This window comes from Acomys russatus, chromosome 1, assembly GCF_903995435.1.
Source record: "Acomys russatus chromosome 1, mAcoRus1.1, whole genome shotgun sequence".
Classification (NCBI taxonomy): Eukaryota; Metazoa; Chordata; class Mammalia; order Rodentia; family Muridae; genus Acomys; species Acomys russatus.
Window position 1 is genome coordinate 92,167,470 of NC_067137.1, and position 21,614 is coordinate 92,189,083.

General features: G+C 44.7%; 1 protein-coding gene across 1 annotated transcript in view; it reads left to right on the plus strand.

Annotated features, from left to right (window-relative positions):
- The window catches only part of Sipa1l1 (signal induced proliferation associated 1 like 1), a 300,315-nt gene that overhangs the window by 172,515 nt on the left and 106,186 nt on the right, over nt 1–21,614 (plus strand). Inside the window, exon 4 of the mRNA XM_051148660.1 lies at nt 8,407–10,204. Within this exon, the coding sequence (XP_051004617.1) occupies nt 8,707–10,204 (1,498 nt within the window). The 5' untranslated portion in view covers nt 8,407–8,706. The remainder of the gene's footprint in view (nt 1–8,406; nt 10,205–21,614) is intronic.

The window sequence follows — 21,614 nt, forward strand, 5'->3', positions numbered from 1 at the left end:
GTACCTATGCACAGGCCAGCAATCAGATTCCAGCGTTCCTGCCGACATGCAAGACTCCTCTTATTTGGAGGACAAGGGAGCTGTCGAGGCTTGAACCAGTCTACTGCATGCTAAGCACACATCCCGTCAGTCTACTGCATGCTAAGCACACATCCCGTCAGTCTACTGCATGCTAAGCACACATCCCGTCAGTCTACTGCATGCTAAGCACACATCCCGTCAGTCTACTGCATGCTAAGCACACATCCCGTCAGTCTACTGCATGCTAAGCACACATCCCGTCAGTCTACTGCATGCTAAGCACACATCCCGTCAGTCTACTGCATGCTAAGCACACATCCCGTCAGTCTACTGCATGCTAAGCACACATCCCGTCAGTCTACTGCAGCTAAGCACACATCCCGTCAGTCTACTGCATGCTAAGCACACATCCCGTCAGTCTACTGCATGCTAAGCACACATCCCGTCAGTCTACTGCATGCTAAGCACACATCCCGTCAGTCTACTGCATGCTAAGCACACATCCCATCTGTAAGCTATAGCTCCATCCCTGAGAGCGTGTTTCAAGATGGACTTGGCATTTCACTTTACCATAAAAATAAAAAGAGGGCAAAAACGGACTGAAAGACTTCCTATCATCAGATTTAGTTTTTAAGGACTTGACTGGTGACTGGTGACTGGTTTGTGTTTTACCTCACTGCTCCACTCCCCAACTGTAAATGAAAGTTGAAATGATCAAAGAAAGTCTAAGGAAAATCTCGTTCAGAAATAAAGAATTTTAAGTTTGAGGGAACAGATAAGAAACTGAAGGTTTTATATAATGCATAGCTTTCTATGCACACACACTTAGTTTAAAAGAAGCCTAGGAGGATATGGTGAGCATTAAGATGTTTTATAACTTTGCCTTAGTTCTTGGGAACAGGAGCCAGACTCATGGACATAAGGCTTCTTGTTTTCAGAGCCAGAATCTATATAAAGGGCTCAAAAGTGACAAGTGAAATGAAGTTGTTAGCTCAAGTTCTGTTGTCAGCTCCAGATGGGGGCGCTGGTCCTCTGCTGCCTCAGGACAGTGGCCTCCTCACTGCTTGTCTGCCTTTTCTGGAGTGGTGAGTATAGCAGCAGCAAGCAGCTCAGCACACTTGGCCTTACCTGTGCACTGCTCTCACTCAGTCCACAATACAGACTGTCCTGAGTGCCTGTGCTGAGGTTAAGGTTGGGGTATCTTAAAAAAGGTACATGATGGGCTGGTGCTGGGCTTCCCTGGGTAGAGTGTGAGCATGGGCACAGCTCTGGGTTTGCTCTCCAGCACTGTGTAAAACCAGGTGTGCCGACACATAACTGTAATTCCAGCTCTGGGGAGGTGAAGGCTGGAGATGAAATTCAAGGTTATCCTCAGCTACACAGCCAGTTCAAGGCCAGCCTGGGGTACATGAGACTCTGTCTTAACTTTTTTTTTTTTTAATAAGAAGCATATAATTGGTTTATTAAAGAAAAAACAACTTGAAAAATGGGGACAGGGTTGTGACTTTTGTATTTGAGGATAAAAGGTCAAAATCATTTGCCAATCATTGGCTTGAACTTCCCTCCCATTCCTGTTCTGGGTTAGCCACTCCGCCTGTCGCTGCTTCCTGTGAATGCCCCTGTGGACTTCACAGGAGTTTGGATTGCTGAACCTGTTAGCTTACTTTAGCCATTTCAGTGCAACAGTATCAGTGAGTTTAAGCAGGTCACTCACAACTTTTTAAAGCAGCTACTCATGTGTGCCTGTTTTCATGTTCTTCAATGGTAGAGGGCCGAGGGAGAGGTGAGCACCTGTTAGTCTTCATTTCCTTTTGCTGTGGACAGTCTGAAGCCGGAGAGCTGGAACTAAAGCCCCAGCGAAGTTATCATGCTATGGCCTTCGACCGTGTCTGTCTGTCTGTCTGTCTGTCTCTCTCTCTCTCTCTCTCTCTCTCTCTCTCTCTCTTTCCTTTTTTTAAAAAATTAATTTATTCTTGTTACATCTCAGTGGTTATCCCATTCCTTGTATCCCCCCATTCCTCCCTCCCTCCCACTTTCCCCGTACTCCCCTCCCCTATGACTGTGCCTGAGGGGGACCTCCTCCCCCTGTATATGCTCATAGGGTATCAAATCTCTTCTTGGTAGCCTGCTGTCCTTCCTCTGAGTGCCTTCAGGTCTCCCCCTCCAGGGGACATGTCGACCATGTCTCTTGAACACAGTGCCACAGAGCTGCGACTATACTTCCTGACTGTTGTGTCAGCCTATGAACTATTAGCACTGCTCCAGCCCACCCCCTACATTTCACCTGGGATCCTGTGGCCTTTATTTCTAAGGTTTAAGAGTACTGTTAGCTTAGGTGACCAAATATGTAGAGTTAATCATGGGATTCCAGGGCACTGGAGGGGCTCTGCTGCAAGAAACATGGCTGGGGATCAGACCTTAGATGCTGCAGTGGTCCTATCCTGTCTAAGCTGCAGGGTCTACTTGAGAAAACACAGTGGTGCCTCCTGACACACTTACTATAAAAGTGTGTTCTGAAAGGGTGGCCTGCTAAGCCCCGCTAAGCAGTGGGCCCTGAGAACCTGGATCACAGGTGGCTCCGCCCTGGCTGTTTAATCTCTGTGGGCTTCTGCTTTCCGGCCCTGAGATTCCTCATGTGGAAAATCTGCTTCCCACCAAGGGCGTCTTCACAGAAGTTGACAGTTTTGTGTTTGGAGTGTTGCCTTAGTAATTCAAGCCCAGTCATCTGGTAGTTCTTAATGAAGTGGCACCTTACCCGTTTCCTGCTACCCATGAAGGGAGCCCTGTGGAGGGAGCCTCTGCTTAGGCCTGCATTCCTGTCTCAGTTAGGCCAAGATCCATCTGCTGGCGGCTGAGATCCTCTGAAGTATCCCAGGTTGACCACTGTGCCTTTTTAGAAGTTAACTACCATGTTTTTTATTCTCTGGGATGTATTGCTAGTAGACCAAGGCATTTGTGCTGCGGGGGGCGGGTCGTGGTGGTGGTGGTGGTGGTGGTGGTAGATGTCAGAAGTGACTTGGTTGTACAGGGAGGCCTTTTTCTCCTATATTATCAGGATTTTTCTGTAACCGTTCTTTAACTGCCAGCCCAAGCCCACTGCATAGAAAGCACCCGTGTTACCCACAGTCCCTTTCCCTTGTGTTGCTGGGCATTTCCCTCTGAACTGCTGCTCTGTTCATGAGTTTGGACCTCACAGGCTGATGTGCAGACTGAGTGGAGATCCATGACTGAGGCAGACAACAGGTCCCTCCATGCTGAGCCTTTAGGCAGAGCGTGTCTGGGGGAATTCAGATGCAGTAGCAGACAGAGGGGGCTGTGTGCAGTCTGTGTTTGAGGAAGTGCTGGTGTACAGGGGGTGGGCCCATGTGCCTGGTTTTTCTTTTTGAGTCTTCCTTAGTCAATGTGCTAGAATCCTGAGTGCAGTCTGGGAACTGCTGCTGTTAATCCTTGAGCACTAATCTGAATTTGAGTTATAAGCGGAAGGAACTGTTCTTACTGCCACCCCTTTACTCTCCAAGCTAACTGTGGTGCACTTTTTCAAGTGCACTTCTTAAATTGTCTTTGGAGCATAAAATGTTCAAACAAACAAACAAAAAACCATCATTCCCTTAACAAAGCCATTTTGAGACTCCTTTCTGAGCTGTCTGGTTTCCTACACATCAGTTGTCTCTTCTCTCAGCTCCATAGCTGCAGGGAATTGAGGCTGGAATGTGCCTTTCTGTGAGGGGTGGAGGGTGGGGTGGGGTGGGGGTGGGGGAGCAGATAGCTGGCAGCCTGCAGAAGTGTTCCTGCTGAGAGTCTTTATTAGCAGGCATTTAGTATAATCAGTGGGTGGTGGAAGGGGAAGCATTTCCTCCAGGTCATGCCATCTCTTTCCCTTTGACCCCAGAGAGGAAAGTCCACACTGCTAGTCTCTTCTCCTAGGCTTCCACCTGCTCTGTCATTGCCTGCTGCTCTCCAGCAAGCTGCTCTTTGAGGCCACAGTGACATCATTTTAAACCAGGCTGGCCTGTATGAGACCTTGTCTCAAAGAAGCAAGCAAGAAAATTCTGTTGGTTTAAATAGAGCCAGTGATGAAAACTTTTTAATCTGTGGGTTTCACAAAGGATTATGGGTGATGATGCCCTAAGAGAGGTCATAGTACACCTGCCTTACTTGGTTATTCTGTGGGCAAATAACTGGATTTGAGCACAATTGACAAGAATTTCCTGCTAAGTACCTGCCCTGGTATCTGAGTGCTGCCCCGCCCCCATGTTTTTTCTCTTCCCTATGCTGTATTCTGTGAGCACAGGGTCATATTTGACCACTACCTGTTCAGTTTGTAAAGCTGGTGAGCATTAAAGAACAGCTCAGGGTGTTGGAAGCTCTCCTTTCCCTGATCTGGTGCAGTCTGCATTGCTGCCCCCGTTCCATAGTGTCTTGTGGAAGCTTTAAGCATCCCTTCATGCCCTGGCACAGAAAATCTGCGTGCTGTTCTGTCCATCTAGTTCTTGAGTTCTGTGCTCTCCTTACTTCTTCACCACTGTCCATCTTTCTGCTGGTAGGAATTTTATTATTTTAGAAATTATAAGGAAAGATAATGGCAGTGCCATGATCAGAAATTTAGGGCTAAGAGGACAGGGAGGTAGTTAAAGCCTGGTCAGCCAGATGCCCTGTTTGGTATAGTATTCCCAGAGTACCCATTATCACACAGACTGCCTTATGTCAGCATCACAGAGCCTAGGGAACAAGGGCTGCTTTTGAACCCTCATGTGAGCCACATTTGTCATTATTAGGGGCTCGAGAGAGTCTAAGTGGCTGACTAGAGAGAGTCTAAGTGGCTGACTAGCTGTGGTTTAGTTAAGACCCACCAGGAAGCAGTTTGTTTTGTGAAAGACCTCGCAATGAGCATGGACAGTACCGGAAGGAAACATTGTCTATGTGCCTGTGTATACCTTGTCATGACCTGTATCACACTTCACCTTCTTACCATCTGCATCCCCCATTTCTACCTGAGCTTCTCTTGAAGGAAAAGTTGGTGGTCTCAAGTATTTCTAGCACCAGGTGTACACCATGCTTAGAAGAGAATGTGGGCATTCTGGGAATTATTTACAAGAAAATGGAACGTCTCTTCTGGAGGACTGAGTGATGTCATCAGTGGTGGGCAGTGATTGTAGAGATCATGGATGATGCAGAGGCTTTCCACTAGTAGAGCTGAGCTCTGGACCGGAGCTCCTCTTGTTGGGATTGGAGTCTAGCTAAATGGGTCCAGTGTAGAAGTCATAGTATGGATGCTGTGAAGTTAAAGACGCGGTAAGGAAGTGTTTTCTGATGCTGCTCTTTCAACATGTGCAGTGGTGTTAGCGATGCCGCATTGCTCCTCCGTTTAATGCTGTTGCTTCTTGCCATATATAACAGTACCCGGGCTGCTCTGCTGACACGCACTTCAGGGTTAGTGCTCATCAGCATGTTCGCTGTTTCAGCCCACTCTTAAGGAATAGGGTGCGAAGTGTTATTGATCTGCATGGAGAGACATCCTGCTTTTTTGGTTTTTTTTTGTTTTTTGTTTTTGTTTTTGTTTTTTGTTTTTTTTTTTTTTGATACAGGGTTTCTCTGTGTATCCCTGGCTGTCTTGGGCTCACTTTGTACACAGTGCTGGCCTCGAACTTACAGTGATCCACCTGCCTCTGCCTCCCAAGTGCTGGGATTAAAGATGTGCGCCACCATGCCTGTCTGACATCCTGATTTTCAGTTGGTGGCTTAATAAGCATCTTTATTTCTATATTGCTCATTAGTAGAGAACATTTATGTTGTGTCTCAAAGGGAGTTGATGCTGCTAATAAATAAAGAAGCGGGGAAGGGACAAGGAAGAGTGAGAAAGGTGTGGGAAAAGGATCTTCACAATTGACGGAAATTTTGTTATTTAATTCAGGTGTTCACCTCTTTAGCTTTGGGTTATCAAACTGTGTCCTCTCCTCTCCCCACATGTGTTCATCTATATTTTGAAATGAAGAGTTATCATAATAAGACTAAATTGCTAAGTCTATTAAACCGTAGCAAGTGGGGCTGGAGAGATGGCTCAATGGTTAAGAACACTTGCTCTTGCACAGGGCCTGGGTTTGATTCTCAGCACCCGTGTGGAGTTCACAGTTCTCTGTGACTCCAGTTTCAAGGAATCTGATGCTTCCTTGGGACTCATGCTGTGCATAAGTATATATGTATGTATGTATGTATGTATGTATGTATGTATGTATGTATGTATTTGCAGGTAAAACATTCATTTGCACAAATAATAAATTTTTTTTTTAAGTGGAGTAATTAGAAAAGAAACTATTGATGGTGGATATGAGACATTTCCAGGTGGGTTTTATTTCTTCTGCCTCAGTTCCAGCTTTTAGTTTATTCCTATAATGGATGTAGCTTCCCTAATTTTAAAAAGTCATGTTTGCAAGCAGGGTTGGTGGCATATGCCTGTAATCTAAGTACCTTGGGAAAGTTGAGGCAGGAAAGGCCTGGTGAGTTACAGCTCAGCCAGAACTACAGAGTGAGAATCTGTCTCAAAACAAAGGGTAGGGAGGGGTCAGCTCTGTGGTAGATCGTTTTCTAAGAAGAATTGAAATGTGGCAAGAATAAGCTTTGATCATGGTGGACTGGCACTTTAGGGGATGAATATTGTAGAAATGAAATAGAAGATAGTTTGGGTTTTTTAAGTCTGTGAGAATACTGGAAACATCTGAATTTTAAGAATTACTTTATGCTAGTATATTATTTCCTTGAAAGCTACTTTCCTGTGTTCCACCCTTTGTTGTTTTAAACAGGGTAGGTGCTCGGATTGGTCCAGTTGCTTGGCTGCCCTTCCAATTTAGAAGTGGCACTTCTTGAACCACAGCTGTGGCTGCACGTTCTGGCCCTGGCTGCTGCTGTAAGCAACAGTTAGCAGGTTGTCCTGTTGAAAGGCTTACAGTTGAAAGAACAGCATGTAAAGTTCTGGAATGTAAAGGAAGTCATAACGATCTGACTGTAGAAGTATCTAGAAAGCTCAGAAGCAAGGTTTAATTAGATAGCAGTGCAAAACCATTATCCCTTTCACAAAACACGGGGACAAGGACGTGAAGGAAAACAATGGGCATTTATCTGACTGGCTGACCAGACCTAGTCTGCAAGAGCCCTGCAGTCTGTAGGCAGGGAGCATTTTTGAAACACCCTTAAATGTTCCAGCTTTAAATAGCAACGAGTCTCCTAAACTGATTCTGCGTACTGCTGGAGAAATGAAAGCCGGCTGCCTTGGAGGCAGGAAGTCTACTAGCAAGATGCTTAATTATCGTGGAAGTAAGTGCTTGTTACCGTTGAGTGCAGCATGCAGTGTGCGGTCCTCCTCAGTGTCAGCGCGTGATTTGTAGACAATGCCGCCCTGTCAGCTCGGTGCTGGTTCAGCAGCATCTTTCCAAACATGTATCTGGCAAGAATTTAAAGGCCACCTCTTGTGTAATTTGTGGAATGCTGGAAAAGGATCCTCTGCCTCTCTCTTCAGGATGTACGCACCCATGCAGGATTCTGTGCTCAGACTCTGTCCCTGCTGTCTCCTGCCTGACGAGCTCATGAGGAAGTTCGTCTTCCTGCCGTCACCTGGAAGGATGGTAACAGTTCTCTGTAATCTGGTGGAGGACATGGAGCGGGCTGCCCAGAGCAGCAGTTTGTCTCTGTCGTCGTCATAAATTAGCACTGATGGGGAGGAGGAGGCTGCTCTGCTTAAGGGAATGCAGGCATTTTGTGAATTAGCAGAAGACTTCCAGCTCTGAGAGGAGATGAAAGTAAGGAGCTTGGGGAAGGTGGCTGTGAGTGCTGGGCTCATTCTGTGATCTCTTCCTGTGGGTTAGAAAGTGCAGGGTATGATGGCTCCAGGAAACGCTGCCTGTCTTCTCTGTGCCGTGTGTGCTTGCTCTTGCCAACTATGGTAAGCTTTTGTAGGGAAATAAGTATCGACTTGAAATATGGAAGGTATTATAAAGTGAGTGCTGCAGCATAATCGGTAAAATCTTGTTGACTTTTGGTTCTCAGAACACTGCCCTGCTTGCTCCAGTTATCTGGAAGGTTGGTTTTGTCTCCAACTTCTGGTCAGCACAGTGGCATGATGTCTACATTATTAGAGGTCATGGGCGCAAATGTCTCCGCTTCCCTCCCAGCTTAGCAAACAATTCAGCTAAGCCGAAGTAGTCATAGCACCCTTGCAACATAATTGATGGGTTTTTATTACTTTTTGCTTTTCTCTTTCATATCAGCTTTATTAAAACCGTGGATCTTGGAACTGTGCATTGCCTCTCCCTTTGTGTGTCTGATTTTGGCTGCTGCTTATTTCTTCTGGATATATCTGCCAAGTGCTAATTCAAGTTGTCCTCCTCTCTTTAGGGGGAGCATGGGATCATGGCGACCACAGAGCCCCAGTGATGCACGTTCTGCTCTGTCTTTTGTGAAGGAAGCCTTCTGTTAGAGAAAGCACAGGGACTGCAGTGGATTACAATGTTTGGAAGACCTGGATTTTCAGTGGTCTGAAAACACGGCATCATTTAACCTTTTAAATGAAAAGGCTTAAGATCTCAGCGCTATTGCCGTATTTTCTGGAAGCTGTTCTCTAAAGCAGGAGTGCAGATTTCAAACACAAGCATGGCGATTCTTTCTTCAGGAGTTTAAGTGGTTGCTTTTAACATCATGACCAGCTTGAAGCGGTCGCAGACAGAAAGGCCTGTCACCGCTGACAGAGCCTCTGTTGTCAGCACAGACGGCACCCCCAAAGTTCACACTGATGACTTCTACATGCGTCGCTTCCGGTCCCAAAATGGCAGCTTAGGATCATCAGTCATGGCTGCAGTAGGGCCCCCACGAAGTGAAGGTCCTCACCATATAACCTCAACCCCTGGGGTCCCCAAGATGGGGGTTAGGGCAAGAATTGCGGATTGGCCTCCAAGAAAGGAAAATGTAAAAGAATCTAACCGTTCAAGCCAGGAAATAGAAACCTCAAGTTGCCTTGAGAGCCTGTCCTCCAAAGGCAGTCCTGTGAGTCAGGGAAGTTCTGTTAGCCTCAATTCCAATGACTCAGCCATGCTGAAGAGCATACAGAACACCCTGAAGAACAAGACGGGGCCAGCGGAGAACATGGACTCCAGATTCCTCATGCCCGAAGCCTACCCCAGTTCCCCCAGGAAAGCCCTTCGCAGAATCCGGCAGCGCAGCAACAGCGATATCACCATAAGTGAGCTTGATGTGGATAGCTTTGATGAATGTATCTCCCCCACCTATAAGTCGGGGCCGTCATTGCACAGGGAATACGGTAGCACATCTTCAATTGACAAGCAGGGAACGTCCGGAGAAAGCTTCTTCGATTTGTTAAAGGGCTACAAAGATGACAGAGCTGACCGAGGTCCAACTCCAACCAAACTCAGTGACTTTCTCATCACTGGTGGGGGCAAGGGTTCCGGTTTCTCCTTGGATGTGATCGATGGGCCCATCTCACAGAGAGAGAACCTCAGGCTTTTCAAGGAAAGGGAAAAACCACTCAAGCGACGTTCTAAGTCGGAAACTGGAGACTCCTCCATTTTCCGTAAATTACGCAATGCCAAAGGTGAAGAGCTTGGGAAGTCATCGGACCTTGAGGACAACAGATCAGAAGACTCTGTGAGGCCCTGGACATGTCCAAAGTGCTTTGCCCACTATGATGTCCAGAGCATATTGTTTGACTTGAATGAAGCCATTATGAACAGGCACAATGTGATTAAGAGGAGAAATACCACCACAGGAGCGTCAGCGGCCGCGGTGGCATCCTTGGTCTCTGGACCTTTGTCTCACTCAGCCAGCTTCAGCTCTCCTATGGGTAGCACAGAGGACCTTAATTCCAAAGGAAGCCTTGGCATGGACCAAGGAGATGACAAGAGTAACGAACTTGTCATGAGCTGTCCGTATTTTCGGAATGAGATTGGTGGAGAAGGTGAGAGGAAGATCAGCCTGTCAAAGTCAAATTCTGGCTCATTTAGTGGGTGTGAAAGTGCCTCCTTTGAGTCCACCCTCAGCTCTCATTGCACGAATGCGGGAGTGGCAGTTCTTGAAGTGCCCAAGGAAAGCTTGATGTTGCATCTAGACAGAGTGAAAAGGTACACGGTGGAACACGTGGATCTCGGCGCATACTATTATAGGAAATTCTTCTACCAGAAAGGTGAGTGGATGATTAGTTTTTTTATTTTGCTCTACTCATGGAAAAAATGACAATTGTGTGACATGAGATGTGCTTGTGAATTGTCTTTCTTGGTGGTAAAATGTTTCAATAGCTCTTTGTTGTGATTTATCTATTTGTGTTTTAGGGAGAGTTCCAAAGTTTCCCCCTTTGGATATTGAAATGTCTTCAAATTAAATATTAGGAGTTTTTAAAAGAATAAAACCGGTTTGATTTTTGTGAGTGAAATTAAACTCTGTTGCCTTGTTGTGCCATCTTCAGGGACAGATATGTAAAATTGAGACTCAGTTACAGCTTCTTTGTTGTTGTTACGAAACAATTTTAACATTCTGCTCCATTTTTTAGTATTTTTCTTTGCCTCCTGAGTCTTTTTTTTTTTTTTATCAAAGTTATAATATTTTTGTCCCTTTCACAGGACCTCTGGTAAAAACAAATTTTATTATTTGATTAAAATCTCAGAGCCAATGAGTCTCAGGCATGAATTGAGTGTAGGCCTTGAGCAGAAAAGGTACTAAAGATGGGAAAGTAGGGCTGGAGAGATGGCTCAGCTGTTAAAGGTGAGGCCCACAACCAAAAATATAAGATGGAGAAGTGTCTTTAACACTTACTGTGTGGTTTTTTTTTTCTAGTCTTGGAGGTGGTAGACTAAAGTATGTGTGCATGTGTGCATCTGAAATTGTATGTGTCTTATCTTGTACCTTTAAGGAAAGCACAATGATTTTTGAAGAGTAGTATAAATAGACTTCATCAGTTTTCTAGTGTGTTTTGAACAGCATTAAAATTGAGGACTCTGTCTGTCCTGTAGGCACCCAACTAGAAGCACACCGATCACCATCCACTGTGGTCTCTGGGGTAGACCAGCTGTCTCCACAGCCAGGTCAAGAGACCCATGCCAGGAGGCTTCTTGCTTTGTCCCTTCTCCAGGGAGGTTGTGATTACCTGCTTCGGTTGCAGTATTTGAACATTACTTAGATTTATTCTCCTTCTGACTTTATGAGTTTGTCTACTGTAGAATCTCAATGTTTTTAAAGAGTATTGAAGGATAGACTGACCATATTACAGTTTTACTGGTAAAAGAATTGAGTCCCATCGCTAAACAGTCATGTCTCTCTCATTCCTAAGTATCTACAGCACAGCTTCTGGAATCAATAGAATGGAAATTTCAGTTTTATTTCTAAAATGATTTTTTTTCTAGAGTTCAGGTTTAGAAATGGTCTTTCTTTGTGTGTGAGAGCAGAGGGTTTCTCAAACTCACCAGCTTTGTGTTTGGGGCTGGTGGTTCTTAAAGATGGACACTGTTCTGACCTCTGTAAATTGGCATCCTTGGTCTCCAGTCCTGGATGCCTAGGTTTTCTCCATGCCCCTCCCTGCCAGTGAACACAGACTAAAATATGTCTAGTATTTCCAAATGTTTTTTGGGGATCAGTTGCCTCTGACCAAGAACTTCTGCTCTATATTGCCCCAGAATTTTTCCAAGCAGATGCTCACGTCTCTGAGAAGCCATCTTGTTCCACCTGTCACTGCCACTGACTTTGAGTTTAACATATACATTTAACAGATAAATTTAACATATAAGTGAACATATTTTTTTCTCTATCTGCATTACTATTTTTTCTCACTGTGTAGTGTAATAATGTTCATCATGAACAGTTTTCAGCACTTGTGAACCAGGCACTGTGCTAAGCCTTTGATACAACAGTTTCCATTTCTAACCCTTAATGCCCATGAGGGAGGTGATATGTTGCTAATCATGATTTCCAGAGGAGAATACTGTGGCTTAGGCAGTAGACTGTCATGGGGCTCCTTTGTACTATGAGGCAGCAGCCGTGTTCTTCATCACTGTCCCCTCATTTCTGTTATGCAAGATGAAAGGAAAGGGGAACTTCCTTTTAAGTATTTCTATCTTTCAAAGGTATGAAATCAAAATTTGAATACCTAAGATTCCAAAGCAAGTCAACTTACTGATTCATAGAGCCTCATAAGCTCAAAAGGCTCATAAGCTCAAAAAGCAGTTAGTTGGTTGGACATAGAAAATACCCTGGTTCTGACCAGTGTAAATACGACTGCTTGATAGTAAATAGTGGTAAGTACTGGTTAAATCAGGGCATTGATGAGAAGGTACCTATCTGAGATATTTAAGATACAGCGAGGCATTGGTCCTATTGGTACACATGCTTTTCTGACAACGACTCCGCTTTTAAGTGCTGCCTTGTGTTACTGGCCTAAGCTAGTGAGGTCCTCTGGTGCTGAGTCTGTTTAGTAATCCCTTGTCACTTCTCTGGCTGTAATGTCTACCTCACAGCTGTCTTCTCCAGGACTTGCCTCTGGGTGGGCTTTCTAATGCCATCAGTTCAGTTTTCATAGACTCTGCCTTTGTCTTTCCTGCTCATTTAGTCAGCTTCCATAATTAAAGAAAGTCAGTTGGCCTCAGCAGCACCGGGAAGATGCAGCCAATTCTGTTTCCATCTTGAAGTCCAGCTGGTGGGAGCAGAAAGTATGTGTGGCACGAGGGACGGACAGCTCGTGACACTGGCATCTGCCAGCCTGGTGTCCGGAACAGTGAAAAGTGGCTTATCCAGGAGGCTAGTCCAAGAAAAGTCATGGAGCATGCCTACCCTTAGAGCACTTTTTGATTGACAGATCTTGGAAACTTTTAGTCATTTGTTACATATTGATAATGTCCTACAAATGACAACTGAATAATATTAAGCATAAATTAAACTCAGCAAAAGCATACTATATATGTAAAATTAATATGATGGTGCAAAATACAATTAAAAACAATTTGTAATTTTCACACGTACTTTTGGCTCAGTGAAATCTCTTACTTGTTTCCCTCAATCTCTTTGTGCAAAGAGTATAGTGCAGGCGAGAGGGGTTTGCCCCTAGCAGCAAGGCTGTAGCACCCCAGGATGGCTGTCCCCTCACTTCATTTAGGTCCTCTTTGCATTCAGCTGTTTAATGTGTCCTTGACTTCACTGTAGCTGTCTCCAGGGAAATTGATAATAATAATTATTGTTGCTCATTTATATGTTATGGTAAATATAATATTATATTATTGTTATTATTTTCTTTACTGAAGCACAGCCTCAGTCAACATCATGTGTAATATTTAATCATGTTCAGCTGATGAAGCTGTAGTCACTTTGATATTACATTACCTTTGTAAACATTATATCTTGTAGATAAAAACTTTAGAGGCCACTTGACTCGAAGATAAAAGCTGAGTTTACTGGATAAACTCTGGACAAAGAGAAAAACCACCCCTTTCATTTGGATAAGCCATGCACCAGCCACACGTGTTCTTCTGCTGCTTCCTCGTGTTGGGTTTTTCACCCAGCATGAGAGGACAGGGATGATGTAGTTGACACACGTTGTGTGTTGGCTTCATCTTTATGTGGTCCCTCACTTAGTGCTTTGTGGACGCTGGCATGAGCCTGTCACTGTAACCGCTGTTCAGACAGATGATGGTGCCGTACTCTGGGAAGTAGGGTAACACTGATTTAACTCTTAAGAATGTTTTCTCAACCGGGCGTGGTGGCGCACGCCTTTAATCCCAGCACTCGGGAGGCAGAGGCAGGAGGATCGCTGTGAGTTCGAGGCCAGCCTGGTCTACAAAGTGAGTCCAGGACAGCCAAGGCTACACAGAGAAACCCTGTCTCGAAAAACCAAAAAAAAAAAAAAAAAAAGAATGTTTTCTCTGAGAACATACATAGTTTTGTGTTCAATTTTTCTGTGGTCACTTCAATCAAAGTGCCAAGGAGAGTTACAGATGGCAAATGCTAAGCTGGAGAAAGTAATTCCACTGTTGCCTGTAGTTGGCATGGCTTGTAGGAAAGGCCTGTTTCCCAGCTGTTACCTGTGCTATGTGGCCCCACAGTGTGTTTTAGGTTTCCTTGCATTTACAATTCAGGTGTATGCTTTCTGGAATTCCACTAATGGAAGAGAGGTGTGCATGAGTTGCTTTAATGGTGGTAGTTACTGAGACAATGAGTAAAAGTGTTAATAGAGAGAGACAGGTAGATAGAGACAGACAGACAGATACAGAGACAGACAGACAGAGATAGAGACAGACAGGAGAAAGGAGAGACAGAGATGGTATAGGTGAAGGCGGGGCATTGCTTGGTGTCAAGTTATAAAGAAGCTCTGATGAAGCAAGGTTCCCTTTTGCTCAGTGGCCAGGAGAAACTGAAGACAACTGATGGAAAATAATAATTCATAAACTGCTAATTCTAAGGCAGTAATTTTATTGTTCTTACCTTCTTCCTACAGTGCACATGTGCACATGTATACACACATATACATATAAACAAACAAATGTGCTTTCACACATGTGCTCACTGTGCACATGCACACACACACAAAGTTGAGTATGCTGGGCCCCATGATGGTCACTTTGAAGAGACAATTTAGATTTCATTTGTTCCTGTGAAGGCTGCTTGCCCAGTTCTTTGAATCTTGTAGTCAGCCATCTTCAACAGCAACTCTTTAATGCATGGTGTATAACATGATTTGTATTGAGTGGCAGCTTCTGCAGTTAGGTGTTCTGTTTTGTTATTGAGACCTTTTTTTGTTTTGTTTTGTTTTTTTGTTTTTGTTTTTTAATGTCCTAGTCTATTAAATGAACATCATTAGGTCAGAAAGAATGTGGAGTGAAAAATGGATACTGAGAGCCAACGAGCCACACCACCATCACAGCTTCTAGCTAAACTCTATACTAGATGGCTAAAAGCACCCTGCTAAGGAATAACTTATACTGAAATACATATATTCCTGTAGGGCCTTAAAGGTTTTTTTCCTCAAGAGTTCTTCTATGTACACATGTGCACTTTATAGGGAAGGCAGACCCCTGCTCGTCTGATGCCCCTCATAAGTAACTGTCATTGCCCTGGCTGTGTGGTGCTCTCTCTGCATGTAGCCTGTATGTGCTAACCTCTAGCAAATGGTTGCTCTAGTTCTCTATGTGGAGTTAGAGCTTTCACTGTTTCTGGAAGAGAAGGAACAAAGATCTCTGAGGTTGTGGAGGACAAGGGTCCTGCGTGTGACAGGCCTTACAGTGCATTAAAGAAGGCGGCGGCCGTGTGTCCTATTGTAATAGATTGAGAATCCTAGTTATTGGCTAGTCCCTAGCTCAGTGTTTAAAGTCTGAGGCTTATTTCTGTTTAGGCAGAAGCAAGCACCTTGGAGAGCTTAGACCTCACAGAGAATGCCTTGGCTCAGAAAGTGAGGAGAGCCTGAGGAGCAAACACCTAGCCACATGTATTCCTAAGTCTGGTCATACTGTTGAGAAAAGTACTACGTTTTGGATGCCTTAGTGGTAAGGATGCTTTCTGGATACCGAGTGTTTAATTTTCTGAGTTAGATTATTTCATTATCTTTGCTAACCCGTTTCAGTCTCCTTTTTTCCTTCTTGTCTCTCATACCTTCCCCCCCCCCTCCCGTGATACTTCTGTTCTCCAAGCCTTAGCTTTGCCTGCCTGACTTCTGCCCTGCCCAGGTGTGTAGGCCTTTTATTTAACCAATCAGGGATAATTTTGGAGGCAAGGTTACACAGCATTACTTGGGGTATGTGATAGTCTGTTCATAAAAGACAGCACGCAGACCTCAGGAGCAAAATAACTAACAGTTACTACGAAGCACCAGACCGTGTGGTAACAGGCAGGTGCCTTGTACCACTCTGGCTGCCATCTTTGTATCTGCTTAAGGCTTCCAGACCGTCACACACTAAGCAAAGTGTTAATATGGCCTCTTTAGAAGTAGGCATCCTCTCCTTCTGTGGCTGTGAATCCCCAGCCTCTCTTACTCACAGAGCATTTGGGCTCTTAAGGTGCCCAAGTCATCACAGCTCAGAGGTTATGGATGCTGAAAGGACGCACCCTCACTCACCTCCATAAGTTTATAGATCAAGATGGACCATCATAAGCCCTCTGTTAGCTCAGACTCTGGACCACATCCAAAGCTATCCTTTCAGTTCCACTCATGAAAATATAGTTGTTTGACAATAAAATCGGAGGTGAAAACATTGCCCATTTCCTATGTAGAAAGGTCCATATGAGAAATTAATTTTTAGAATTTGATGCCAGTTCTTTTCTGACTGTTTACCAAATGCCCACCTTTTGATGACAGGCATTTTGTGTGCATATTTTATTTAATATGTCTAGTTTATTATCTCAAGACCCGTAACTGAATTTAATAATCACATATTCAACCTTCAGTATAACAAACACATTTGCTTCTACATTCAACTTCTGTTTTCTTATTCTGCCGTACTGGTGCGGTTTTTCACATGCCTCAGTCAGCAGTAGCCTCACAATCTTTCCAAAAGTTAAAGTGAATTGCAATGGATGTCCCTGCCATGTACCTCTATTTCTCAGCTTTCTCAGTTCTTTCTTCCAGTCTCAGCCGCTGTTTTCTGTCTACACTGGAATGGCTTTGAGGTGCCGTCTCTGATGCTCTGTAGAAGTTCAGACTTAACTGTTATTTAGCATTGCTCTCCTTCAGTAAATACCACCACTGTTGTAGGTCTCTTGTTATAAGGTCCTCTGACTCCATTGTTGTCAACCCCCAATCACAGCAGTGCGTGGCATATTGTATCTAAGGTTCTATATGCCGATTATCAACTCTATACATAGTTGTAAGTCTTCCCTGTCTCTCGATGGAATCCTAGCAGCAGACCCAAGTCTTTCTAGCTATCTGCAGTCTTTCCTGCTCAGAATCCAGCCTTTGCTAGCGACTGCCTTTCATTTAACCAGCCAGGTTGTGTGATAAGCAGATGACGAGAAAGGTACAGACAGGCTGCGGGCCTGGTGATGGCACCTGTGGAGCACAGGACGGAAAGGAAGCAGAGCCTTGTGAAGAAACCCTTCAGCCCGTGGTGCAGCATAAGAGAAAAGGGCACAGAGGAAGAATTAGGCAAGGAGAGCTTCAGACAGGGCTGTTGTTAACAAACATCTTGTCCAATGTAAAGGAGAAAGATGAACATCATCAGAAAAGTCCCTGACAGGGGAGCAAGTACCTGGCCATATTGTTTTCTGCCTCGATACTAACTGGGGGCTGCTCTGGTAGAGTGTGGCTCAGCTGCTAAACTGCTGTAGAGCCCAAGGCCAGAGACTCAGATAATTGCATTTCTTACAGGGCTGAACCAACTGCAAGTTCTTCCTAAAGGGAAGTCAGTGTTACATCCCCGAGGAGAACTGAGCCTCCATTCTACCGAAGAGAAGAGCCAACTTAAAAAATAAAGCTCCAGACAAAAGCATAAGTAGAGCTGGGTCTGGTGGTGCATGCCTTCAATTCAGTACTTGGAGGCAGAAGCCTAAGTTCCAGGACAGCCAGGGCCATACAGAGAGACTGCTTTAAAAAAAAAAAAAAAAAAAAAACAATTTCTCCCCCTCCCCCGCCAAAAAAAGGGGGGGCATAGATAGGCTTGCTTGTTACAGAAAATAGTATGGCAATACAGAAGATAAAGTTTATTTTCTATTCACAGGACTACCCCATTTTTGCCTGGTTTTAAATATAGAGCCAACCACATGTTCCTTTACTTATGTACTCAGTCGTGCAGATAATATTTAGTGCCTGTTTGTGAGTTATTTCCCTGGAGTTCTGAGGGCCTACCCTAACACAGGAAAACCTTAGCCAGAGTTGGCACTAAGAAAGTTGTGACCACTCCACCAGGTCATGTCATTGTGGGGTGAAAGGGCAACGAGCAGCGTGGAGAGTAGAGCAGTGCCTAGTGGCAAGTAAACAATAGACTTCTGCCCTCATGGCGTTATTTATTGTGAAGAATGAGAAACCCTTACATGTTAACATTTATCATGAAAAAATGTCAAACTCCTCTGTATGGAACTTCATTTGAGTAGATAGTAGAATGCTTGGATTTGTATTTATTTATTTTATTAAAGACGTCTTGCTGAATGTCTGTGTGGTATGTACACACATGCATAAATGCGTGTGCCTTTGCACGCGTACCTTTGCGTGCTTGTGCAGAGGTCAGAGGAGAAGATGAGTTGTCCTGCTCCATCACTTTTGCCATATTCCCTTAAAACAAGGTCTCTCACTAACCCTGGGCCTAAACCGTTGCCCGGGCTGACTGGTTAGCAGTCCTAGGGACTGTCCCGTCTTGGTTCCCACAGTGCTGGAGTTAACAGGCACACACCATGTCCAGCTCTCAATATGCTGATGTGTTGGATCTGTTTCTTTACTATAAAACTTTATTATACAACCCAACTAGCTTATACAAGAAGGAAAAAGGTTAAAGGAACAAAAGAGTGAACCTTCCGGTAGCTGTTCCACGGGACGGGTCCTTAGGTGTCTCTCTGGCCCGTGCTGGTCCAGCTGGTCCACTGCTCTCCCCATGCTCTCCCGCCCAGCTGACTTTGTTGTTCTCTCTTCCCCAACTCCCTGAGTCACATGGGAAGGACCTTCTCCTTCTCCCGGTGAGGATCCATTAGAAAGACAATAGTCCAGGTGGGGTTCCCAGGTCTGTTTCCTGAATTCCAGACCCAGGATGGCTCCACTCAGTCTGTCACAAGGTATTCATGGGGTGCCCCAAGGGTAAAGCCCGCCAAGACTGCTCCCATCTGTGACAAGGCTTATTCTTTCCCACACTGATGTTTGAATTGTTCCCTCTTACTTAGTTCTCCATCCTGAACAAGGCACTGGCACACAGCTCTGTGCACTTCTAGTTTGTTTGTTTTTGTTCTTTGAGACAGGGTTTCTCTTTGTAGCCTTAGCTGTCCTGGACTTGCTTTGTAGGCCAGGCTGGCCTCGAACTCACAGAGATCCGCCCGTTCTGCCTCCGGAGAGCTGGGACTGTGTGCATGCCCCACCACATCTGGGTTCTACATCTGGATTCCCTGCTGTTGTACTGAAGCAGCCTTTCTGTTGGGTTTTATTTTGAGCAGTTATATTTTTATTCTCAAAGAACTAGGTTTTGTTTTCCTAATAGTGTTTCCTCGTTGCTGTCCTTGTGTGGCTGTGTTCTCCCCAGTTTGTCTTATTTTTAGAAATTTTTTTTCTGAGCCTTTCTCTCATGTGATCTGTCTTTGAAGTTGTATATTCTGCTTTTCTTTGGTTTTGTTCTTTGTGGTTTTTGTTGTTGTTGCTGTCTTAATCCAGTTTGTGGCAAAAGTGCAAGTGTGGGGTGAGTTTTTCCTTCACAGTTCTGAGGGATTCTTGCTCCAGCATAGCTGAGGGCTAGTCCTGTGGTGACCACTCCACCAGGGCATGCCATTGTGGAGTGAAAGGGCAGCAAGCAGCGTGGAAAGTAGAAGGCAGCCCTCACTTGCAGCCGTGGGAGCCCTCCTCTGTCCTCGCAGTCCTGTGCAGCAGTATGTCCTTTCCTGTCCCAGTGGCTCTGGAAGGAGCTCTGCCTGTCCCCCAACCTTGCCGCCCCTCCAAGGCTCAGGCCCTTGCCCAGAGCTCATCCAGTCTCCATGGCACTCTTGTTTCTGCAGAGCATTGTGCGGCTGTAGTCAGTCACAGCAATCTAAACACACCTCAGCGACCAGAGCCACAGGTTAAGTTGCTTGGGGAATGTCTTACAAGCGAATGTTTGATGCTAAGGTGTCTTATGAGCTGACGACTTGGGTGTCCTATGTAGCATTGGGTACAATGCCCGAGAGTCCCCTGTGAATGTGGCCTTGTGCTGTCATTCTCCAGACACCCAGTCGTGTGAGAGATTTCTTTTCCTCTCTTCAGGAAATGAGACCTCAAGTAGCCATATGTGGTTACAGTGGTTTTGTGGGAGTGAACCAACCACTAGTTGGCCTCTAGAGGCATGAGCACCTTCCCTGAATCTGTTTCCACTATTGTACACTCATATAGGCATGCAGATGGATTAAGTCTGAATTCTAGCACTCTTGTAGCTACTTTGAACTGGTATACTTTTGTTTTTTAACACATGGAATATATTTTTTGAAAGATAATTATCAGACATTTGCCATAGAAAGATGACACCCAATAAAACACTCGTGATTCCAGTACTTATTTCCTTTTTATTTAAATAGTTTTCTTTCTATTTTTGCTGTTATCATTTAGGAGTTTATTAAGATCAATGCAGCTTAATAATAAAATTTTCTTTTTCTTGGCAAATAAGGAGACTGTTGGGGCCTGCTTAAGCAAATGCTGGTTTGTTTTGGTTACTTGGTTGGTTGATGGATTGATGGATTGACTTTTTTTTTTCCCCAGTTGGGATTGAACCCAAAGACTTCAGATTGCTAGGTAACCATTCCACCCACTGAGATAAACCTGCCACTAAGATAAAACAGCCTTCCTTCCTTCCTTCTTTCCTTCCTTCCTTCCTTCCTTCCTTCCTTCTTTCCTTCCTTCCTCCCTTCCTCCTTTCCTCCCCTCCTCCCCTCCTCCCTCCCGTCTCCCTCGATCCTTGTCAGACAGGGTTTCATTACCTATAGTGATCCTCTGTCCCATTTTCAAGAGTTGCCTGTAGAGCTGACCTAGAACTCAGAATCCTGAGCACTCCATGCTCTTGCACAGCGGTAATCATGGGGCTTAGGGCATGCTTAGGAATAGAGCCCTAGCGTGTGGCCAGCCATGGACACTTAGCTCTCATGGAAGCTCTACCCTTCTAACTAGAACAAGCCCTTTGGGATGAGACATAGGGACTTTCTAAGTGGCCCACTTCTTGAGAAGTTCCTTTAAGCAGCTGGCTGGCCTGTTCTTACCTCCATTTCTGTCAGTTTTGTTTTCATTTTAAGAGCAGTCTCTTTCCCACCTTCATTTCTGTTGCTGTTATTTTCAATATTTAGTTCTTCTAGCTTTATCTTCTCCATTGTTAATATTTGTAGTAAGAAAACAAATAATAGGAATTGATTGGGCCCAACAGGCAGAAACGGACAGCTTCAGAGAAGCCCATGCTCTACTTGGGAGCCTTTCTAGTTTCATGAAGATTCTCTGGTGAATGGCATTAAAGGTCAAAGTTCATAGGGGGTAACCTGTAATGACAGGGACACATCTAGAAACCCACCAAGCGTTCTGTTTAATAGTGTGAAATAAGAGAAAACACGAGATGGTTGCAACTTGGCCTTGTACAGTGGCCCCTGGTTCTTTGCTTCCAAATACAGAATAGAGCTTGTCTCTTCCACTTACTGCAGCACCTGCTCCGTGATGCTTGCTGTCTTTTTCTAGAAAAAATGGGGGAGTTTTGACTCTCTGTGCAGTCAGTTGGAGGTAACTCTAAAATTAGAATGTTAATATTTTTGTGGCTTTGAGGTGTGTTGCCATGGTGGTTCCTAAAATGTTTGGTACCATCCACACTGCTGCCAGCAATGTGCAAAGCCCTTCTACTAAGGATTTCTTTGTATTTTGTTTTTTCATCTTAGAAGTTGTTTCCAGTTGTGCTAGGCATAAAGTAGCTGTTTTATTTGGTTTTTCTTAA